Source organism: Camelus ferus, chromosome 7 (assembly GCF_009834535.1).
Source record: "Camelus ferus isolate YT-003-E chromosome 7, BCGSAC_Cfer_1.0, whole genome shotgun sequence".
NCBI classification, from domain to species: domain Eukaryota; kingdom Metazoa; phylum Chordata; class Mammalia; order Artiodactyla; family Camelidae; genus Camelus; species Camelus ferus.
In genome coordinates this window covers 4,235,268-4,255,826 of record NC_045702.1, presented here as the reverse complement: position 1 = coordinate 4,255,826, position 20,559 = coordinate 4,235,268, and the positions used below count along the sequence as shown (strand labels likewise).

The following is a 20,559-nucleotide window of genomic DNA, read 5'->3' as shown; positions in this document are numbered from 1 at the left end:
ACAGAGAACACACAGATCGCTCCTTCCTGCAGTTCTGCAACATAGGGCTCACACTGCTGCTGGGCAGGCAGGTTTGCAAGACAGCCTTTATTTTTTGTGTTCTTTCTCCTTCTTGGCCCAGCACAACTAGTCAAATCAGGAGATCAAGACCATATTGTCCAAGTACTCACTGGCTAAATGGCATTAGATCGACAATCTCTAGAAGCCCTGATTATTTGGTTTTTAAGTTGTCTTCATGTGTGTAAAAATGCATTGTAGCCAGCATCAAAAGATGTTTATTAAAAGTTCATTTGAGAGTGGAGCTGGGTAATGCAGCAGTCAGGAGAGCAGTTATGAAACAGTCACATCACCTGCCAAGAAGAGATGCTGAATTCTCAACAGGAAGCATTCCCATTTCCTTGCCTCTGCCTGTTGGCAGGAAGGTGGGGTAGGGGGAGGGAGGGTTGGGGGGCGGGTCATTGTTGGGTAGAAACCCAATAAAGAGACGCCTCTTCCTGCCACAGAAAACCGATTAAGACATTCCTCTCATTACAAGGAGTCTGTAGAATTTTGCATAGTGTACTGGAGGGAGCAAACCTTAACAATATAATTAATAGAGACTGTACTTGAAGTGCTTTGTACAGAATGGGAGGTTTGTTTCTCTGTGGGCGCTTTGCCCTTTGTCAAAACGGATGCCGTCAGGCTCTGATCTATAGGAGTTTACGATCTAAGAAGAACAATGCAGAGGAATATGTTGTAATACTACAGAAAAAAAAAACAGTAAAAATTCCAACCCAGAAATTATACAGAACATTTGCTTTTATTTGCTTTTGATGATAACAAAATTGCCTTATGATTTTCATTTACTCCATTACCTTTCATTGAGTAGCTACAAAATGTCAGAAGTGTCTGAGGAACTGGAGATAGAAAATTGTATCAGACACGGTTCTACTCTGGAGCTCCTGCTCTACCAAGGGCTGTGGAAGTAGGGTGATTTTGAGGCCATCAGGTCAGTGGAGATGTGGACAGATGTGTGAGGCCCTCTGCAAGCCCAGAGCAGAGACTGATTACTCTTCCTTGAAGTTGGGGGAAAGCTTCCGAGGGGGACAGATCTCAGCTGGGTCAGCAAGGAATAGTTATCTAAATGACAATTCCAAGCAGGGGCTAGAGGAGTGAAAAGGCCAAGAATGAGTGAGAACATACGGTTTAATTAGGAAAATTATGACTGAGGTGAGGCAAAAACTATTATTTGTTGTCATTTCCCTTACCGCTCACCAAATCCTACTCCTGTCAGGTGTTGGGAGCCGTGTGCTTCTGAGGACACGAGGCCCGTCTCCAGCTCAGGGGTGTGGTCTTTAACAGCCTAAGTCAATCAAAGGGCATCAGTTCCCTTACCAATGATTGCTTTTGGCTTAGGCTTAGGCTAGTGCATTATGGTACAGTATAGAGATTCCTTAAAAAACTAAAAATAGAGTTACCATATGACCATATGAGTTGAATTGTGTCCCCCCACCAAAAAACAGGTTGGAGTCCTCACCCCTGGTGCCTGCGAATGTGATCTTATTTGGAAACAAGGCCTTTGCAGATGAATCAAGGGAAGATGAGGTCCTTAGGATGGGCCCTAATCCACTATGACAGTGGCTGGCAGCCAAGATGGCAGAGTAGAAGGAGCCAGGGCTCACCAGCTCTCACAAACACAGCAGAATCATGACTAACTGCAGAACAACCATCGATAAAAAGATGGAACCTACTGGAAGAGAGCTCCCATGACTAAAGACATAAAGAAGGAAGCACAAGGAGATGGGTAGGAGGTGGGGTAATCAATGTAATCAAATCCCATGCCCCTGGGTGGGTAGAAGACCTAAACAGACATTTCTCTAACGAAGACATCCAGATGGCCAATAGGCACATGAAAAGATGCTCAGTATTGCTAATTATCAGAGAAATGCAAATCAGAACTACAATAAGGTATCACCTCACGCTAGTCAGAATGGCCATCATTAAAAAGCCCACAAACAACAAATGCTGGAGAGGATGTGGAGAAAAGGGAACCCTCCTACACTGTTGGTGGGAATGTAATTTGGTGCAGCCATTATGGAAAACAGTATAGAGATTCCTTAAAAAACTAAAAATAGAGTTACCATATGACCAGCAATCCCACCCCTGGGTATGTATCTGGAAGGAACTCTAATTTGAAAAGGTACATGCACCTCAATGTTCACAGTAGCACTATTTACAATAGCCAAGACATGGAAGTAACCTAAATGTCCATCAACAGATGACTGGATAAAGAAGGTATGGTGTATTTATATAATGGAATACTACTCAGCCATAAAAAGAATGTTTCCTGTTGCTCCTTCTCACTGAGGCTCTAAAGTCTTGGGGGCCGAGACTGTGAGTGTCCCACTTACTGTTTCATGGCCAAGCTAATCTAAGTCCTATCTTACAGCAGGCACTTGACAAACACGCACTAAACGAATGAAAATAAAAGACGTGGCGGTGCTGACAGTCTTCAGTCTAGAGTTTATCTACAATATTCTAATGAAGGCCATGAAAAAGTGGGACCTGGCCGGGCTCTGGCAAAACACAAGGAGGCAAGTGGGCCTTTGCTCCCAGCCTTGGGGTCCTATGCTGGGATTCCTGCACACTCCTGAGCTTTCCTTTTCCTCCCAACTTCCACCTCTCTTCCCAGTTCCCTTGATCAATTTCTAGGTCTAGGCCTTATTTGACCTAAATAGATTTAAAAAAAAAAAAAAAGAATGATCATGGTTTACCTAGCACGATCAACTAATTTATTACTTCTCCTGGGGAAAAAACAGTTTAAAAATGCTTTAAATACCAGTTAAACTACATGGAACTAAATCTCCAGAAACCTCCTAAAAATGAAGGCAGGAATTTATGGTAGGGCAGAGAAGAGGGAGCAAGTGGGACTTTCACTGTCTTCATAACTTGGTAGGTAAGTGCTTACCTACTTTGGTCCTGGGTTCCAGTAAGGACTTTTGGACGACCATTTCATCTTTGATACTTGAAAATATTTTCCATAATGATCTTGGTGGGGTATTAACCCAATCGAAGGCTATTCATTCCTTAAGGCAGGCCATGCATTTGTTTTGTAGGTTTTTCTTCTATACAAGAAATTATGCAGTGTTCTGGTAGGTATAATAATTCTGATGGTGATTTTTTTTCTTTATTCATTCAAAAAGCATTTGGGTGCTTCCCACGAATGCACCGAGTACTGTGCTACGCATCCAGTCATCAATGGTTGGACAGACAGGAGCTCATCCTGGTGGAGCCTATAGTCTGGCGAGGGGGACCGACTACAATGAAATATATATATGGTACACATTTGCTCCAAATGTGAACGTAAGTAATAGATCTTGAGATAGGGAGTATGGTGCAGGGAAGGCACCTGGTGGGTGATCAGAGACAAATTCCTTAAGAAGGTGACATTTGAGCGGAGACTTACAGGATGAGAAGGAGCCAGGCCTTGGAAATGGGGTCACGTTCACGGTAAGTCAGTTAAAAATAGCCCGCAATCTCCTCAGGGGCCAGGTTGGATATATGGGCAACGAGACCCCACTGCCAGCACTAAAGATGGCGGCCGGGGGGCGGGGCGAGGACGCTGCGTGCCCGCGCCGTGATTGGCCGGCCGGGCGCGGCGTCACGTGGGCGGCCGCGAGCATCCGGGCTTCCGCGGCGGCGCTGCGGAGACTCCCGGGAGCGGGCGGCGCGGGGCGAGCGCGGCGAGCGGCCGGCGAGCGGACCGCTGCGGGGCCTCCCGGGCCGCCCGCGTGGGCCGAGCGGCGCGCGTGCCTAGCATGGCGGGCTCCCTGCCTCCCTGCGTGGTGGACTGCGGCACCGGGTAAGAGCCGCGGGCGCCCACCCCGCTCCCGCGCGGCCCCGCTCCGGCCCCGGGGGCCGAGCACCTGCCCGCCGCCCGCCCTCGCCCTCACGTCACCTGGCGGCGGCCCGCCCCGGGCACACCTGTGCAGGGGGCGGCGGCCGGCCCCGCTCCCCGCCCCGTCCCTCCCGTCCACGCCCGCAGGGGCCACGCACGGCTCGCTCTCCTTGGTGGGGAGAGAGCCGGGGGCCCGGCGGGCCCGGCTCGCCTCGCCTCCCACCTCTCCTCTCGAGCGGCCCGCGGGGACTCCCTGGGCTCGCAGCCTCCCTGGGATGCCCGCTTTCGGGCCGTTGGCGGCGGACCCCCCTGACGTTACTTGCTCTCCCCCTACCTAACCGTACCCCTGCCTTCTCACATTCTTAGAAGTGGCCCTCGTTTTGGGTCCCCAGGCGCATGTCAGTTCTCCTTGCTGGTTATTCTTTATCGCTTACTTGTAGAGGTTTTCACTTTCATCTACCATGTTGGCACCTTTTTCCAGCCCGCTCTGCTCTCTTCCAGTACTGAATGGCACACTCAGGCTAAGCTGCTGTTTTAGTTTGCGTAGAGTTGCCTTTTCACTTAAAAAAATGTTAAAACGGCTCCAGTTTGAAAAACAAAGTCTAAATTTGGGAAATCCGGTTTGTGGGATAGTTCTTCCCCCTACCCCTTTTACATTTTGGGTGTGATTGCTTCTTTTGGTGGTGTTAATATATGCAAAAGTGACCTTAGAAGGTGTCCTGTACTTTTAGTGGCCCGAGCTTAGCTGGTTTTTGGAAGGTGCTCAGTGCATCCATCTAGCTGGTAGTTTAGAAATTCAGGCTTGCCTGCTTGCGTGGTAGATGAAGTACTTCATCAAATAGCCTGGAAATAAATTTAGCTTCTTAAAGATTTTTCAAGGTGGGATTTTAATCATTTTTTCCACAAAATATTCCATGGCATGTTCACCTTAGTCTTGATTCTTTTCTCTAGAGAAATGCACTTGATTCGGTTTCCTTGACAACCTTGTGGGGGTGTCTTCTTTAATTTGCTAGTCCATCTCCTACTGATCCTTCTTTCCTTTTGCTGCTGGAGCCACCAGTAGTGGTTACAGGCTGGAAAAAACTGCCTCTTGGCTTGTACTAATTTTCCTTTTTGAAATACGCCTTGTACCAGAAGTTTTGTGGCTCTTTATTTTAGAAGGTTGTTTCGCTACCCAAAACCCAAGCCAGAAACCAGTATTGATATTAACACCCCTCAGTTGTTGACTTCCTTATCCATCCTCTCCTCCCATGCATGATCTAGTATTCACCCCACATCTACCTGAGGCTAGGTTGTGTCAAGAGTGAAGGAAACAGGTAAAATAATTTTCCTTCTCACATTTGCATGTGCAATTTTTGTTTTTGTGGTTTTGGTCTTGTAAAACTATTGAAACACAAAGCATTTCTTAGTAGAAGCAATAAAATGTGCCCACAGAGTTTGTCATACCTTTAATATTAGTAAGCTGAGGACCTTACTCATCCTTCTTGCTATAAATATCTAAAATGTGGTGCTCAGTTTTGACCTTTTGAGGTAGGTGATATTTCACTTGGAGATGCAACTTCAGGTTATCATTGTTTTAAGGCCCAAATTTATATTACTGTCTTCAGGCTTCAGGCTTTGGTGTCGAGAGTTGGAAACAGTGGCCAGGAATCTTCGCAGTGGGTTTCACATGGACATATTTTGTCATGGAAACAGCCGTGGTTACTCATGAATTCCCAGGGTCCAGTGTATGGCCAGAAGAGCAGTCTGGGAGAGCCTACATTTACTTGAGCATTTTAGTAGTTCTTATATTTCCCGTAGAGCTAACATGGCTTTTGGATTGACTTTTACCTCAAAGTAAGATAAAAAGGGGGTAAAATGCAGATAAAAATAACTAGGACCACGGAAGAGAATGGGCCTGGGGAGTCACCCTTAACTACAGGTCGGTGGTGCAGCCGTCCCGCCTTACCTTTGGCCTTAGTCTTCCTGTCTGAGAAAATTACAGGAGAGTCATGGTCATGTGATTTTCATTTTAAGAAAGGGAGAGAAATACCTGTTTCGTAGGTGAAAAAGCTTTTTCTCGTACCAAATTCTAAAAGAAAATTTCACATTGAATTATGCATGGTAGACATTAATGGTTTAGTAGACAATGTACTAAACAATTTTTTTTTTTATAGCAAATGAATTTCTTCCTAGTATCCTGGCATCCTCTAATAAACCTGGGGCCACCTCAGTGAGCACAGGTGTGCTGGGGGCCAGGATAATAAGGACCAAGGCTCTGCTTGATCCAGAGGAAAAGCTTCGTTTATGCAGAATAGTGTTCAGAGAATATCTCACAGATATGAGTTTCACTTAACTGTGCTTTTTGTATTTTTAAATATTTTTTGTATTTTTTAAACTTATTTTGAAAAAATTTTGAATTACTGAAACGCTGCAAGAAGAGTACCAAAAAAACTGCTATATAATTTTCATCCAGTTTACTATTAACATTTGCTTTGTTGTTCTCTGTGTATCCATATACATTATTATTTTTCTGAACTGTTTGTAAGTTGCAGGCAGCATGCCATTTTATACCAAGATACTTCAGTGTATACTTTGTGAGAACAAGGACTTTCTTTCATGTAATCATTGGCCAACAATCAAAACCAGGAAATGTAACATTTATACAGCAGTGTTATCTAAGATGCCGTCTGGAACCCATGAATGGTCCCATTATGTCTCACGGACACTCAGCTCTCCTCCCTCGTCCAGCACCGTACACTGGTTGCTTGTCATCATGTCTTTTTGGTCTCACTGGACCAGTTCCTTAGCCTTTTTCTGTCTTTCAAGACAGTGGCATTTTTGGCAGCCATTTGTTACGGATAATGCTCCTCAATTCAGGCTCATCTGGGGTTGCCTTAGGATAGATACTGGGTGTGCAGTTTTTGTCACGAGAACCACAGAAGTACCACCAAAGCTGCTTTGTGCATCACTAAGAAGGCCTCTCCCCCAGCTTTACTGAGATATAATTGACATATAACATTGCAAAAGTTCAAGGTTATCATGTGTTGATTTGGTACGTTTACGTATCACAAAATGATTATCATAGTAGCGTTACCAACACCTCCATCACACCACATAATTACCTTTTCCTTTTTTGTGGTGAGAACGTTTAAGATCCAGTTGTCCTGTCAACTTTCAGGTATGTGATACAGTACTGTTAACGGTAGTCAGTGTGCTGTTCATTAGAACCCCAGAACTTATTCATGTCAGAAGGCTTAAGACAGTTGATGAAGTTCAACTGGACGGTGATGTCCACTAGATTTCTCCACTGTGTGCTGTTTTCCCCTTTGTAATTAATGTCATTTGTGGCGAGATAGGAGATTATGTCAATACCCTGTTCTTCCTTAAACTTTCATGCATTATTGTCTGTATGGGTTATTTTGTCCAAAGAATTATGTCATTCTTACTGTATTCCATGGATTATTATTTCTTATTGCCATTATTTGTTTTGATGCTTAAATTTGTCCAGATTGTCCAGAAGCCCATTCAGGCTGTTCCTGGTGTTCTTTTGACGTGTCCCCATCATTTTTTTGAGCACTTTGTTATTATCGAAAGACTGCAACACAGCCTGTGCAGTGCAGACGTCTTTTTGTATGTTTTGTGGGAGTATCTCTGAGATAGGTTTCCAGAAGTAGGATTTCTGGGTCAAAGGGTGAGTGCATATGGAATTTTGCTGGACGGTGTCAAATCCCACTCAGTTGTGTGTCTACATCAGCAATGTCTGAGAGTGCCTGTTTCTTTTTACAGACTCACCAACAGAGTCTGTTGCCAAATTTTTGATTTTTTACCAGTCTATAAGGTAGGAAGTGATACCTTATTGTAGTTTTAATTTGAATTTTTATATTATTATATGGGAAGATGAGCATCTTTTCATATGATTAAGAGGCATTTGCATTTCTGTTTTCTGCCTCTTCATCTTTATCCCATTTTTCTGTGGGTTTTTGGTCTTCTGCTTCTTTATTTTTAGAATCTTTTTGTTTTGGGATGTGTTAAGGGTCCCACAGACCATCCCCAGGTTCAGTGATTCGCTGGGAACAATCACGGGACTGTAGTGAGAAGGTACAAAGCAGAACAGCCAAGGGAAAAGGCACATGAGGCGGAGCCTGCAGGAAACCAGGAGCAAGCTTCCAGGGTCCTTTTCTCAGTGGAGAGTCACACAGACATGCTTACTCAGCATCCAGTAGTGATGGCACGTGTGAAGCATGGTTTACTGGGGAAGCTCCCTTAGAGACTCGGTGTCTGGTGTCTGAGTTTTTATTGGGGGCTGGTCATGACTCCTTCGACCTGGCACATACCCAGATTCCAGAGTCCCAGAAGGAAAGCAGGTGTTCAGCAGAAATGTATTTGCACGGTTTAAGCACAGTGAACCATTCTTAGCACTAGGGGAATGGTGGGGACCCTCCTGAAATCCCAGATGCCAGCCAGAGGCCAGGCTTATAAGCAGACCTTTGAAAGGAAAGCAGTCATAGCCTGTTACCTCTTTTCTGTGCATAGAGGTGTTAACCCTTTATGATACACGTTGCAAATACACTTTCCCTGTGTAGCATTAGTCTTTTGCCATGCAAAGATTTTTTTAAAGCAATCAGATTTATTTATGTTTTCCTTATTGTTTTTGGATTTTGAATCATAGTTAAGACATGTTTTTTCCCCTCATCCCCAGATTTTTATATATATATATAAAATTATATATATATATTTATTTAATGGTTTTATTTTTTCATTTAAATCTCTCATCCACTTGGAATTTATGCTGGAATAAGAGCCCACTCTGCCTTTTCTCCTTTTGGCTCTCTCATTTATCTCAGCATTGCTTATGAAAAGACCTCAGTGCTTGAAGATACCGACTTTATTGTGCACTAAGTTCGTCTGTGCAGTTGTGTTTATTTCTGGATTTTGTTTGGCATGAATCTGTTCATTTGACAGCACCACAGAGTTTTAATTACTGGGGCTTTAGAATGACTTAATATCTGATGGGGCTGGTCTTCCCTGCCAACCTCATTTTATTTTTGAGGGTTTCCCAATCTATTCTTGCTTTTTGTTTCTCCAAACAAACTTTATAATCAGCTTCTTTAGTTCTAGGGGGAAACTTACTTGATGGCATTTTTATTTGGGTTGTATTAAACTCAAAAGTTAGTGAGGACAATTAGATATATGATATTGTCTTCCCACTGAAGCATATGGTATATTCTTTCCATCAGTTGAAGTCTTTTTTGTGTCTTGTTGGGATATTGTGTTTACTGCAGGTTGATTTCTTGTCAGATTTACACCTAGTTATGTGATTTTCTTTTTTTGCTACTGTGAATGGTATCTTTTCTTTTGTTATATTTTGTTTTTCTTGAATATATTAAAGCTATTAATTTCTGTGTTAATTTTCTAATCTGCTGCTTTACAAAGTGCTCTTATTGTTTGTATGAATTTTTCCCTTGATCTTTACAGCTTTCCAGATACAGAATTTTGTCACTGGCAAACAGAGATCGTTTTTCCTCTTCCTTCCCATTTCTGGGAGCTCTAATTGCCTTTTTTTTTTTTTTTTTTGGAAACACTGCCGTGGCATTGCCTCTAAATAAAGTTAAATAGAAGTGGAGTTAGTGGGTATTATCCTTTTGTTCCTTACTCTAGTGGAATAGCGGAATAGAAATATTTAGTGGAATATTCAGTGGAATATGGTGGATTTCCTAATATTGAACCGCTCTTGCATCTGGAATAAATCCCTACTTGATCATGATGCATTACTTTTCGATGTGTAGGTAGATTCTGTTAATATTTTATTTAGATTTTCACATCAGTATTAGTATGAGTTATTGTTTAGTTTTTTGATGCATTCTTTGTCAGATTTTGGGATCAGTGTTACACTGTCTTCATAAAACAAACGAAGACACTTTCTATCTTTTGCTGTGCTCTGGAATAGTTTGGGTAATACTGAGCTTACGCAAGTTGTAAGGTCTTGGTGGGGCTTCCCCAGGGAGGCTGCCTGAGCTCAGTCCTTTCTTGAGAGGAGAGTCCTGCTGTTCTGTATTTCTCTAAGTCTGTTTAGACTTCCCATTGCGAGTGGAGCCAGTTTTGGTATGTTGCATTTGTCTAAAAAAATTCTATTTCATCTAGATTATTTAAATATATGTATATGGTAGCCTCATAATTTTTAAAAATCTCTGTTTTCATGGTCATTTTCCCCTGTATCACTTAAATTATCCACTTTGTTTTCGTCCATTTTCCTTCATGGCTCATCTAATGACTTGTCTGTTTTATGGATCTTGTTTTCAAAGGATAAGCTTTGGGGTTACTTACCAGTTCTATTGTTTTTCTGTTTTTTGACTCATTAATTTTTTCCTTTTAGCTTTTTTTCTTTCCTTTTTTAAAACTTTTGGACTGGGTATTAAATTCACTTTAATTTTCCCTTATATTGAAAAGGAATTTAATCCTGCAAAATTTTGGCTGGTCTGTCTTTAGCTATATGTATTCCTTACACAGGGGTATGGATGTAATTTCTCATTATCATTTTCAACGAATTTCTGTATTTTTCTTCTGAATTTCCCTCACCTCAGTATTTCTATACTACTATGCTTTAAAATTTTTAGGTGAAAGGGGCTTTTTGTTTCTGATTTTGTTTTTAATTTCCAGTTTTATTACATTATGAAAAGGGTGCTGCTTGTGTCCTCTTTAGACTGAGGCCAAGATATGGTCAATTTTGTTAACATTCTGTATGTGCTTGAAAAGAGGTGTGGTCTGGACGGGTGTGTTCAGAGTTCAGCATATATCTATATGAGTTATCTTATTAATGATGTTATTTAGGTCTTCCAGTTATTTTGTCCACTTACTGTCTTTGAGAACGGTGTGTTAAGTGCTCCTCTCATTGGTGTGTTTCTTGTTTATTTCTTCTTGCTTTATGAAAGTTATTGCTGCCTTGAGTGCCTAGATATTAATAACTTGTATCTTCTCCTGAGTTGTTGCTTTAGCATTATGAAGTGTTTTTTTTAGTCTGAATTCTACTTTGTCAAAAAATAAAAATATGCCAACAGATGCAAACTAAAAGAAAGCAGGAGTATTATTTGAATGCAATGCAAAAGGCTTTAAACGGAGCAAGTGGTTCATTTAAAAAATCTGATTTTATCAAAGTAACATGTGCACTAATTTAAAAAGTCAAATAGTGCTGAGAGGCTTATATGAAAACACAGAGGGTGAGTTCTCCCTGCTTTTCTCTGTCCTTTCCCAGAAACAATGACTTTCAACTTAAAATTTTTTTTTCAGGGGGGAATTATGTTTGTTTGTTTATTTATCTATTTAAAAATTTATCTGTTCGTTTTTTTGGGCAGGGGGAGGAAGGTAACTAGGTTTCTTTCTTTATTTTTAGAGGAGGTACTAGGGATTGAACCCAGGACTTTGTGCATACTAAGCACACACTCTCCCACTGAGCTATACCCTCCCCCAACTTTCAACATTTTTTCTAGACCTTCTGACATTTATAGACTTTAGTATTTCTAAATAATATACAAATCGGTGTATCTTTTGACTCTCAATTTTTCAGTGTCTGTTGATTTACTATTGTTAGATGAAGATCTAAATGTTACACTGCCTTCTCTGTTTTTCCTTTCCAGATCTCCTAATAGAGATATATTATTATATTTTCCAGTTGTGTCTGTGATCATTGTTTACATGATTGGCCTATGCTGATATACTTATTCATTGAAGAGTGTCATAATTACTTGTTTTTACTGAAGTTAATGATTACCTTATTTGTTCATTTCTTTTGCTTTCTTTGTATCATTGCTAATTATTTTCTATATTTTCAAGTAGCCAGTCTCTCAGTACAGTTTTCCACAAGGTCAGTCACATTAGAGACCCTGTCAGAGCCACTTTGCTTTTAGAGACATCCCTTTTGCAAACCTGTGTTCTATTTGGGCTTGTTGCTTTCCAGAAAGGTCTGCCGTGCAACCTGGGGCTCCCTTTGCAGTCTTCTGGGTGTTTGCTTTTCTCTTGGATTGAGCCTTTGTTTCCCAAATCACATTTCTTCCTGTTGCCTGCTTTACTCCCTGTGCTGGTGGTCCTTCAGAACGTAACTTTATTAGGTTGAAAGGGTGACTCAGTGGTACAAGACGTCTTGGTGAGTGCCTTTGACGTGCCTGAATCCTGAATCTCACATCCCGTCTGACTGGTGCATGTCTGTCATGCTGGGGTCTCCTTCCATCGTCACTGTGGGGCTTGACTAGCCTCTCTCGTATTTTTTTTTAATAGCCCCTCTTCTTTTTTTTGGTTTTCTCCTTTGTTTTGGTAGAGAGCATCCTCCAGTTGCTCTCTGAGAAGGGATGTGTGGGAGGTAAATTTCTTTGTATTCCTTGCTTGTTGGAAAGTATTTTTTCTTTAATCCCTCACTTGGTTGATCATTGGATATAATATTTGGAGTTGTAAGTAATTTTCTTTCAGAGTTTTGGAGACACTGATCCTTTGTTTTCTTGCTCCTGGTTTTGCTGCTGAGAAATCTGAAGTCTTTATAAATGACTTTGACTCCCCTTCCTCCCCACGTTCTGGAAGCTTGTAGAATTTTCCCTCTGTCACTGGTTTCTGCAATTTTACAAAAGTGTACCTTGAACTGGGTCTGTTTTCCTCCGTTGTGCTGGGTATTTGGTGAACTCCTTCAGTCTGAAAACTGGATTCTTTGAATTTTGGATAATACTTTTGAATTATTTTGTTTGTGTTTGTGTTTTCTTTTTCTGGAACTCCTGTTATTCACGAGCTGAGTTCTTGGGCTGTTTCTCTGATTTTTTTAAACCTTTTATTTTACATCATTTTATCTTTTTTTTTTTTTTTAACTTATAAGATGTTTCTCATCCTTCTCTTTAGTTTTTAAAAATTTTTTTACTTTGGATTTTTAATTTCCAAGAACTCTTTTTTGTTTTCTAAGTGTTTTTTTTTTCTTTTTTCTTTCATAGCATCTTGTTTTTGTTTCTTGGATGTAATATCTTCTTATAGGATATTGATTATAGTGGGTTTTTTTGGTTTGCTTTTTGGAGGTGGTGTTGGTGGAGTTTCTCCCTACAGTGTTTGTTTCCTCCAAGTTGACATTTTGATTTGCCTGTTTTCATCCCTGTGTTTCATGGTAGAGGCTTTCCTCTGATGATGGTCACTTCTGGCTGTCTGCGCATGATTAAAATTCAGAGAATTAAAAAGCGTATTAGACTGTGCATGTGTAGATTTGGCTGATTGATTTTAAACTTCACCAGGGTTGATGTGGGCAAGTTGTTGGGTAATCTCTTGGTCTAATGATCTTCAGATCTTCCCTCTTGAGCTGCTCAGTTTCCCCAGTTTCCTCCTCTGCTTGGAGGTTGGGGTCTGGGTGCTAGTGTCTGAGAGCCAAGTGGTGGGCAGAGAAGCTGTGGGAGAGTGTGTCTCTGCCATCAGCTCTTTACTCAGTCAAGTAACCCCTTTATTTTCAGAACAGTTCCAGGGCTCACTCGTGCTGGGGGACTTAGAGTCCAAAGACCCTTTGTGTTACACTCTCCAGAGTCCGTGTGCGGAGAGCGCTGGGGTCAGGGAAGAGCGGCTGCCTGGCCGTGTGGGGCAGGAGTGGGCTGTCTCACCTAGGCCCTTTCAGTCCCGTCTATCCACAGGGGCCTGTGCGGCCCTTTGGGACCTGGGGTCTGTGCTGGGCTGGTTCTCAGCTTCCCCTGCTGGTTTCCTTACATCTCTGCAGCCACTTCCCACTGACTCATTGTTATTCAGGGCCAAAAATTTGCTGTTGCCTCCTCTTTTTTTCTCCCTATTGTTGTCGTTTATACATCTTAAAATCATTCTGCTTTGGTTTTAGTGGGGCTTCGGGACAGAGTGAAATTAGATCATATGTTTAGTACACCATTTCACCTTGGAAGTCAGAGGCCACACCTATGATCCTGTATGTACCAGACACAGAGCAAAAAATGCTGCCTGTAGAAGAAGAAATGGACAAGTGTATTGGGTCATGTGAAATTTACAGATCAAATAGACAAAAAGAAGAAAGGATTAGATTTAGATAAAATAATGAATAAATTTGAACTTACATATTTAACTCTGTGTCCTGTAAACAGAGACTACCCTTTTCTATATGACACCCGAGGGAGTGTTTGAAGAACTTAATCATATAGTAATTTACAGTGTACGGTGTGGGGAGTGTGTGTTGTTTAGAACTCTATCATTAGTTTTACCAAATTGCTTTCTAGGACAGTGTAGTCACTTTTATTTTTTAACTGGGAAAATCTTAGGGGGGAGTAGAATTATTCTGGTTGAAATTTGCAGTTTGAGACTGGACCTCATAAGGGGTCTCAATCAAAAGAACTTCCCTGCAGGATACAGTTTGAAAAACACTGTTCAAGATGTGACATTTCCACGTTCGAATATAAATTAATTGAGCTTCTATTGTCACCTTCTGCTCTAGACACATGGCTGTAGGAGGAATTTCAGCTCTACATAAGTATGTGGCGTTGACAGTCAGGTTAATCCTCCTCCCAGCCGACAGTTACTGCTGTGGGGAGAGAGTGGCCTTTAACAAGAGGCAAAAAGAAGGACCTTTTAAAATGGGGCAAACAAGGATATATTGTACTTAAAAAAAGAGGCATTAAAGGGATGCACAGAATAGATGGGTGGAAGGCAGAAGTGGGGTAGATGGGTGTGGGAATGGGATTGAGACTTCTCATAGACACCTTTTTATGGTGCTGTGCAGTTTGAATGTAAGAACACATTTGGCTAAAGGCAGAGTTGTAACTCTTGGTATTGCTTTATGCAGCTGTTGATTCTGTTTCCATATTTCTGTCTGTCCTGATTTCCATGAGGAAAGTTCCCAGGATGGGATGCATGGAAGGTGGCGCTGAGTTTGAGAACGTGGCTGGCAATCTGTAAGCAAAGTTTGTGCGTGTTTTTGAGAATGATGCTTGTCTCCACCATGCTGGCTGTCCTTTGGGAAGGTAGTGTTCAAATAAACAAGCAAGAAACCAAAGCCTTTTAATGTGAAACTCATTGATTTTGATTCTTTATGTACATGGGTTTGGGAAAATCTGATTGATGTATCTCTCCATGTACCAGATAAATCAGATATACACAGAACTGGAAGAGAAACAACGTGAAATTTTAGTATAGGGGAGGGACTTTCAGAGTAGAGACTGCAATGGAAATTGTTCAGGAAAATAATTGGTAGATTTGGTCACCTAAGTTGTTTAAACAATTATATTTAAGGAAATGTATAACTGAAGGTATACAAACCGGGAAAAACTAGTAATATAGATGGGCAAGCATTAATATCCTTGGTATGTGAGAGTTTATACAAATTGATAAGACACTAAAACTCTAGAAGAAAAATTACCTAAGGACAATTCTTGGGAGAAACGCATGTCACCATTACATATCAAATAACATTCAGTCATAAAATAAAATTACTGACAAACGAAATCCTTTTACTTTTTTGAATTAGGAGATATTGTCCAGCAAAGGTAATATTTAGTGCTGAGGCGGGAATGCTCGTTGATGAGCTTGTACCAGTGACGAGACTGAAGCAGGGAGGGTTATCTACTTGCCAAAAGTCGCGTAGCTAGTGCTGCTTTTTGAACCCAGCATCGTGGGCCCCGTTAGCTCCCTGACATTATAAGTAGATACTGTTTTGCAACTGTTTTCAAGTCATGTTGTTTATCTGTGTGTGGCCAGTAACATGAATCTGCTCCGTTTTGGATGGTTGTATACATTTTATTTAACGATCGCAGTATAACTTACTCAGTCTATCTTCTGTGGAATGGCATCTGTGTTTCCAGTTTTTTTGTTGTATTGCTGTTGTAATGTTGTAGAGAACATTTTTTTGTGCATACCTGTTTATACATGTAACAGGGCTTATGTGGCATAAATTCCTAGAAATGCACTATTTGGACAGTAGGGTGTATGCATTTAAAGCTGGATAATGGGATGTTTGCATTCACGGTGTTAATAGATAATGAAACCTCCTTTTGTAATGAGACTTCAGCCTTTTACTAATACCTGGGTGTAATTTACTACCACCTTCCTCAGTGTTGGGCCAGGTTTTGAATGGCTTTCTGTTCCATTTATAGGTGACTTTAGTGATAGGTGATGTTCCTTTTAAAGCTATCGACCCTCCTTCCTATGTGAGCAAGGTGTGTCTCCATTTACGTGTCTCCTTGTAAACCGAGAGTTCCTCTCATCCTGATTTGTTCCCATGGGCGGTGTTGTTCCCTGTGGTTGCCATTGTGAATGGCATCTTCTCACCCAGTATGTGTTCTCCCTTGTTACTGTTTGGTAGGAAGGTTGCTGATTTTTTTGTCTCTTCGTTGAGTAACTGGCCATCTTACTGAACACCCTGTTGCTTTTAGTTTTTCACTTAATGTCCTTAGGTATCCCAGGTTTATAATTAAAATTTACAAGTAAATTTTGTCTCCTCCTTCCCAGTACTGTACCTTTTATTTAGTTCTTTGTGGTTTGTATTACCTGGTTCTTCCAAAACAATGTTAAATGAGAATAACGGTGGCGGGTGTCCTTGGCTTAATTCTGACTTCAGTAGGACTGCTGCTAGTTTTTCATTATGTCTTGATTTGAGAGATTTTTTTCCCCTTATTATCTCTTCCTAAGGATTAAATGTTTCTGTTTTGAGCCTGTTTTTTCACTGCTACTAGATTTTTTTTCACCACATCTTAATTACATAAACAGTTTGAATTGAAAAGCATTTCCCACATTTTTTTCATTGAATACCTAAACACACAGTGCTCTGAATAGTAAGGCAGAGTAGGTAGGTGTGAGTCCTTTGTCCTGAGCCTGTGACCGCTGCGATGCTTCAGCACCAAGAGTGCGTTTTGTTTGATGATGTGGTGGGTGGGAGACGGTTCGTTGGAACGTGGGCCTGAGAATGGGGAGCTTGCGTTATGTAAAAATGTAATGTGCATGTAGCATAGTTTAGTCAGTGATCCCAGGCTGGCTGGTCATCAGAACCCTGGTTGGGGGGGGAGGGGACAGGGGATGTTTAAAGTGCAGATGCCCAGGCTCCTGCTCTGTGATTCTGGGGCAGGCCCTGGGAAGCTGTATTTTTAGAAGTTTCCCAGGTGATCTGATCAGCCAAGCTTGGTACCTTCTTCCTAGATGCCTACCCAGATGATCTTAAACTTGCCTGCCAGGTGGCACAGGCCGTGCCACCATGAAAAACTTGATCTGAAGTCACGTTTCTAACAGGTGGACATTTTGAAGAACATTTTGAGGACCAGGGTGGTTTACCCTCCTCTCCCTCTCAGCATCCTCATACATGCCTGCTATGTAGTTTCTAGCTAGTGAACTGGCTGGAAATGTTTTTTGTTTGCATAAATGGTGTTCTGGACACTTTTCATTTTTAAGAGTTGTGTTTTCTTGATTTTTGGGGTTCTGTTCTTGGTGTAGCTGAGCTATTATAAGATCGTCTCTTGGGGGAAGGCCAATCCAGCATTGGGGGGGACCTCCTAGGAGAGACTTTCAGGAGGAGCACTGCCAGTTACATTCATGGTGTCCTATTTAGGAGGTTCTCATTGAGGTTCCACTTGAGCCTGTATTAATGAAGGTTCTGTTAAAATTTTAAATGTGAATGTCTCTTGGAAAAAGTCTCGTTAGATGTTCATTACCTTGTGATCGTTCAAAGTACAAAAACCGCAAGTGTATTTGATGTTATGTAAAAAATAGTGCAGGAAAACTTAAAGACGGTAAATTACCCTAGCATGACCTGAGGAGTTTGTGCTCTTGCCAGTGTTTTTAATGGTTTCGGTTTTGCTAGAATGGGAGTGAAGGCCTCACAGTAAGTGGTTAATAGATACAAATACCGATACATCTTAGTGTTAGTTTGCCTCAGTTGTGAAAACCATTGTTTGCTTAATGGAATTGCTGCAGGGGGTGCCCACGTGGCTCTGTGACAGAAGGCCTCCTGCGATTCGCAGAGAACGCGGTGACTTCAGCATCTGAACAGTGCCCTCGCAGCCGTTGCCGAGTGGCATGTGGCGGTGGCACCATCAGTATATAGTTGAATTTTAGAGCTTTGGCCCAAAAAGTGCTCCCGTCTCTGGCTGCTGTGGGCCATTGTTTGTGGCTTCAGGGCGTAGAACTTGGGGCTGAAGATGAGACAGCTGTTGAAGGGCATCTGGTGTCTTTAGTTTCACCACTGGTACACTTTGTCTCCACCACTTCACAGATCAGTGTGTCTGTGTGAGTGGGCACAGCAGACTGAACAGTATGACTGGGGACACAGAACATACTGTTTTTTTCCCCCAAAATTTAAATTAGGAAATATTTCAAACATACAGAAAAATAATAGTAAAAAACCCTAAAACATACAGACAGCACTATTGTAGTGCTCATTCTGTCTGTTCGTGTATTTACTGTATTAACTCACCCAGCCTAGAAAGTAAGTTGTATTATGACCATCTTTTTACAAACAGATACAGTGAGGTAATGTCACTTGCCCAGAGTTACACATTTGGCAAATAACAGAGCTTAGGTTTGAACTCAGGCAGTCTGGAGCTAGAGTGCGTGGTCTCAACCAGTACAATACACTATGGCCTTGCAGAAATACAGGAAGTAATATGATAGACATGAGGGGTACTTAGCACCTGATTTTAATAAATGTTAACATTTTACTGTACAGTTGACCCTTTGACAACACTGGAGTTAGGGACACCAACCCCCTCCCCACAGTCAAAAATTCACATATAACTTTTGATTCCCCCTAAACTTAACTACTGATAGCCTACTGTTGACTAGAAGCCTTACTGATAACATAAACGGTTGATTAACACATACTTTGTATGTGTTTTATGTCCTGTACTCTTAAAGTAAGCTCAGAAAGGAAAATGTTGTTAAGAACATGATAAGGAAGAGAAAACACACTTGCGCTGTCCTGTCGTTTGTTTCTGGATGCCATAGGTTTACATCACCTGTTTACAGGATGACCCACCTGTCAGTACCTCATCAATATTCTCTTATGCAAAACACGGTAGCTGTTACATGTATTACTGACAGTAGACATCAAAAGTGAAAAGATTATGTGAGAAAGAAATTCCTGCTTATTCACAGCGCAATTCGTGCATTGATAATGAGGAAGCAGAGAGATGATGGAAGCCTGGTGTGATCGGTATGATGGCTTCTTGGTAGTCTTGCCTGCACACTAATGAGTGAATCATTATACAGTTTCTGTGGCGTATAGTAGTCCAGTCATGTTCACAGAACAGTATTGGAGACGTTACTACGTTTCAAACACCGCCGCTCACCTGTGATGGTAGACTGATCTGCCCTTCTCCAGTTACTGGAGGAGAGGGGCACACTGTGCGGTAATGTAACTCTTCGAAAGGCAAGTTATAAAACAATAAGAAGACCAAGAGACTATTAATTTTATATTAAAAAATCACTCACCTTATGCTTGTGTGAGGATAGGTTATCCATTTCAATACAAGCCTTGCACACGATCTGCTACACACCTATTTGTCTGTTTATTGAAAAAAATCTGCACGTAAGTGGACCTGCACAGTTCAAACCTGTGTTGTTTGAGGAGGTCAACTGTGTTGCTTCGGGGTTTCTTTGTTTCTTTTTTTTAGAGTAACCCTGTTACACAAAAACAAATGTAAATGAGAGATGGCATTAGACTATGTCTTTGGCCTTTTCTGGTCCCATCAAGTTGTTTTTCTGACTGTCAGCATCCCCGTTTCCAGCACTGGCTCCTCCCCCAGCAGCTCGACAGCGATTGCCTTTTCTACATGGGGAGGAACTTACTCAGCAGGTGTTTGTGGGGTGTCTGCCCCAGGCCAGACCATGCCAGGGTTGGAGACACAGTCAAGAAAAAGGACCCAATTCAGATCATCCTGCAACTCATAACCATGGGGGAAGGTGGATTTACTTAAGTACAAGGAGCATAATTTTGGGGGTGTGTGGAAGGGCCCCGTCATCACGCCCCATGGTGATGTGGCCTATTAAGAGCATGGACTTGGGTGTGATGCTTTTAGTGACTTCTGGCCTACTTGTTGGCTTCTCTGGCTTCTCTAGCCTTGGGTCAGTAGTTCAGTTTATGTTTGTTGTTTGAAGTATACTTCCAGAAAAATGGTTCAGTTGGGATGATCTGTAAGTTTTAAAGTTCGGTGTATGTTGCCTTCCTTCTGGAAAGCCCCTGGGCTCTGGGTTTGGGCCCTCCCTGTGGGTCTGCCGAGCTCTGGAGTTGTGGACTTGGATTCACTTGGTTTGTGTGCTCTGGTAGAACTTGGGAGTGCCCTTGGATGGGTCTTGCCTTTTAGAAACTCCTTGTAGGGCCTGAAGGGTCTCGGGGCCTGGCCTTGCCCGAGCTCTTGCGACACCTAGTCCTTAAGCCTTGGAGACTGAGCAGTAATGCACGATGTAAGCGGCGCTGACTTGCTTTTCTTTTTTTTTTTTTTTGCATCCCTAAACCTTATTTATTTACTATGTGTTCAAAAATAGTAAAATCAGCATATGGTAAAATACATTTAAAAATCATAACGTTAATTTATTAGAATTTGGAATATATTAATCACATTGAAAAAATTTAGTATCAAGCATCTTGAAATTACGTGTAAAATGGAATGAATTAATAACGTCCCTCTTAGCACTGCCAGGCTGTGCTGTTCCTTGTGAGCAGCAGTGCAGAATGCTGGCTGCCCGTCCAGCCCGGCGGCTCGCCCCAGTGG

General features: G+C 41.8%; 1 protein-coding gene across 1 annotated transcript in view; it reads left to right on the top strand.

Moving 5' to 3' along the window:
* The first annotated feature begins 3,655 nt into the window (after positions 1-3,655).
* Positions 3,656-20,559, top strand: part of ACTR3B (actin related protein 3B) — a 62,100-nt gene continuing 45,196 nt past the window's right edge. Inside the window, 1 exon segment of the mRNA XM_032483050.1 lies at positions 3,656-3,841. Within this exon segment, the coding sequence (XP_032338941.1) occupies positions 3,798-3,841 (44 nt within the window). The 5' untranslated portion in view covers positions 3,656-3,797.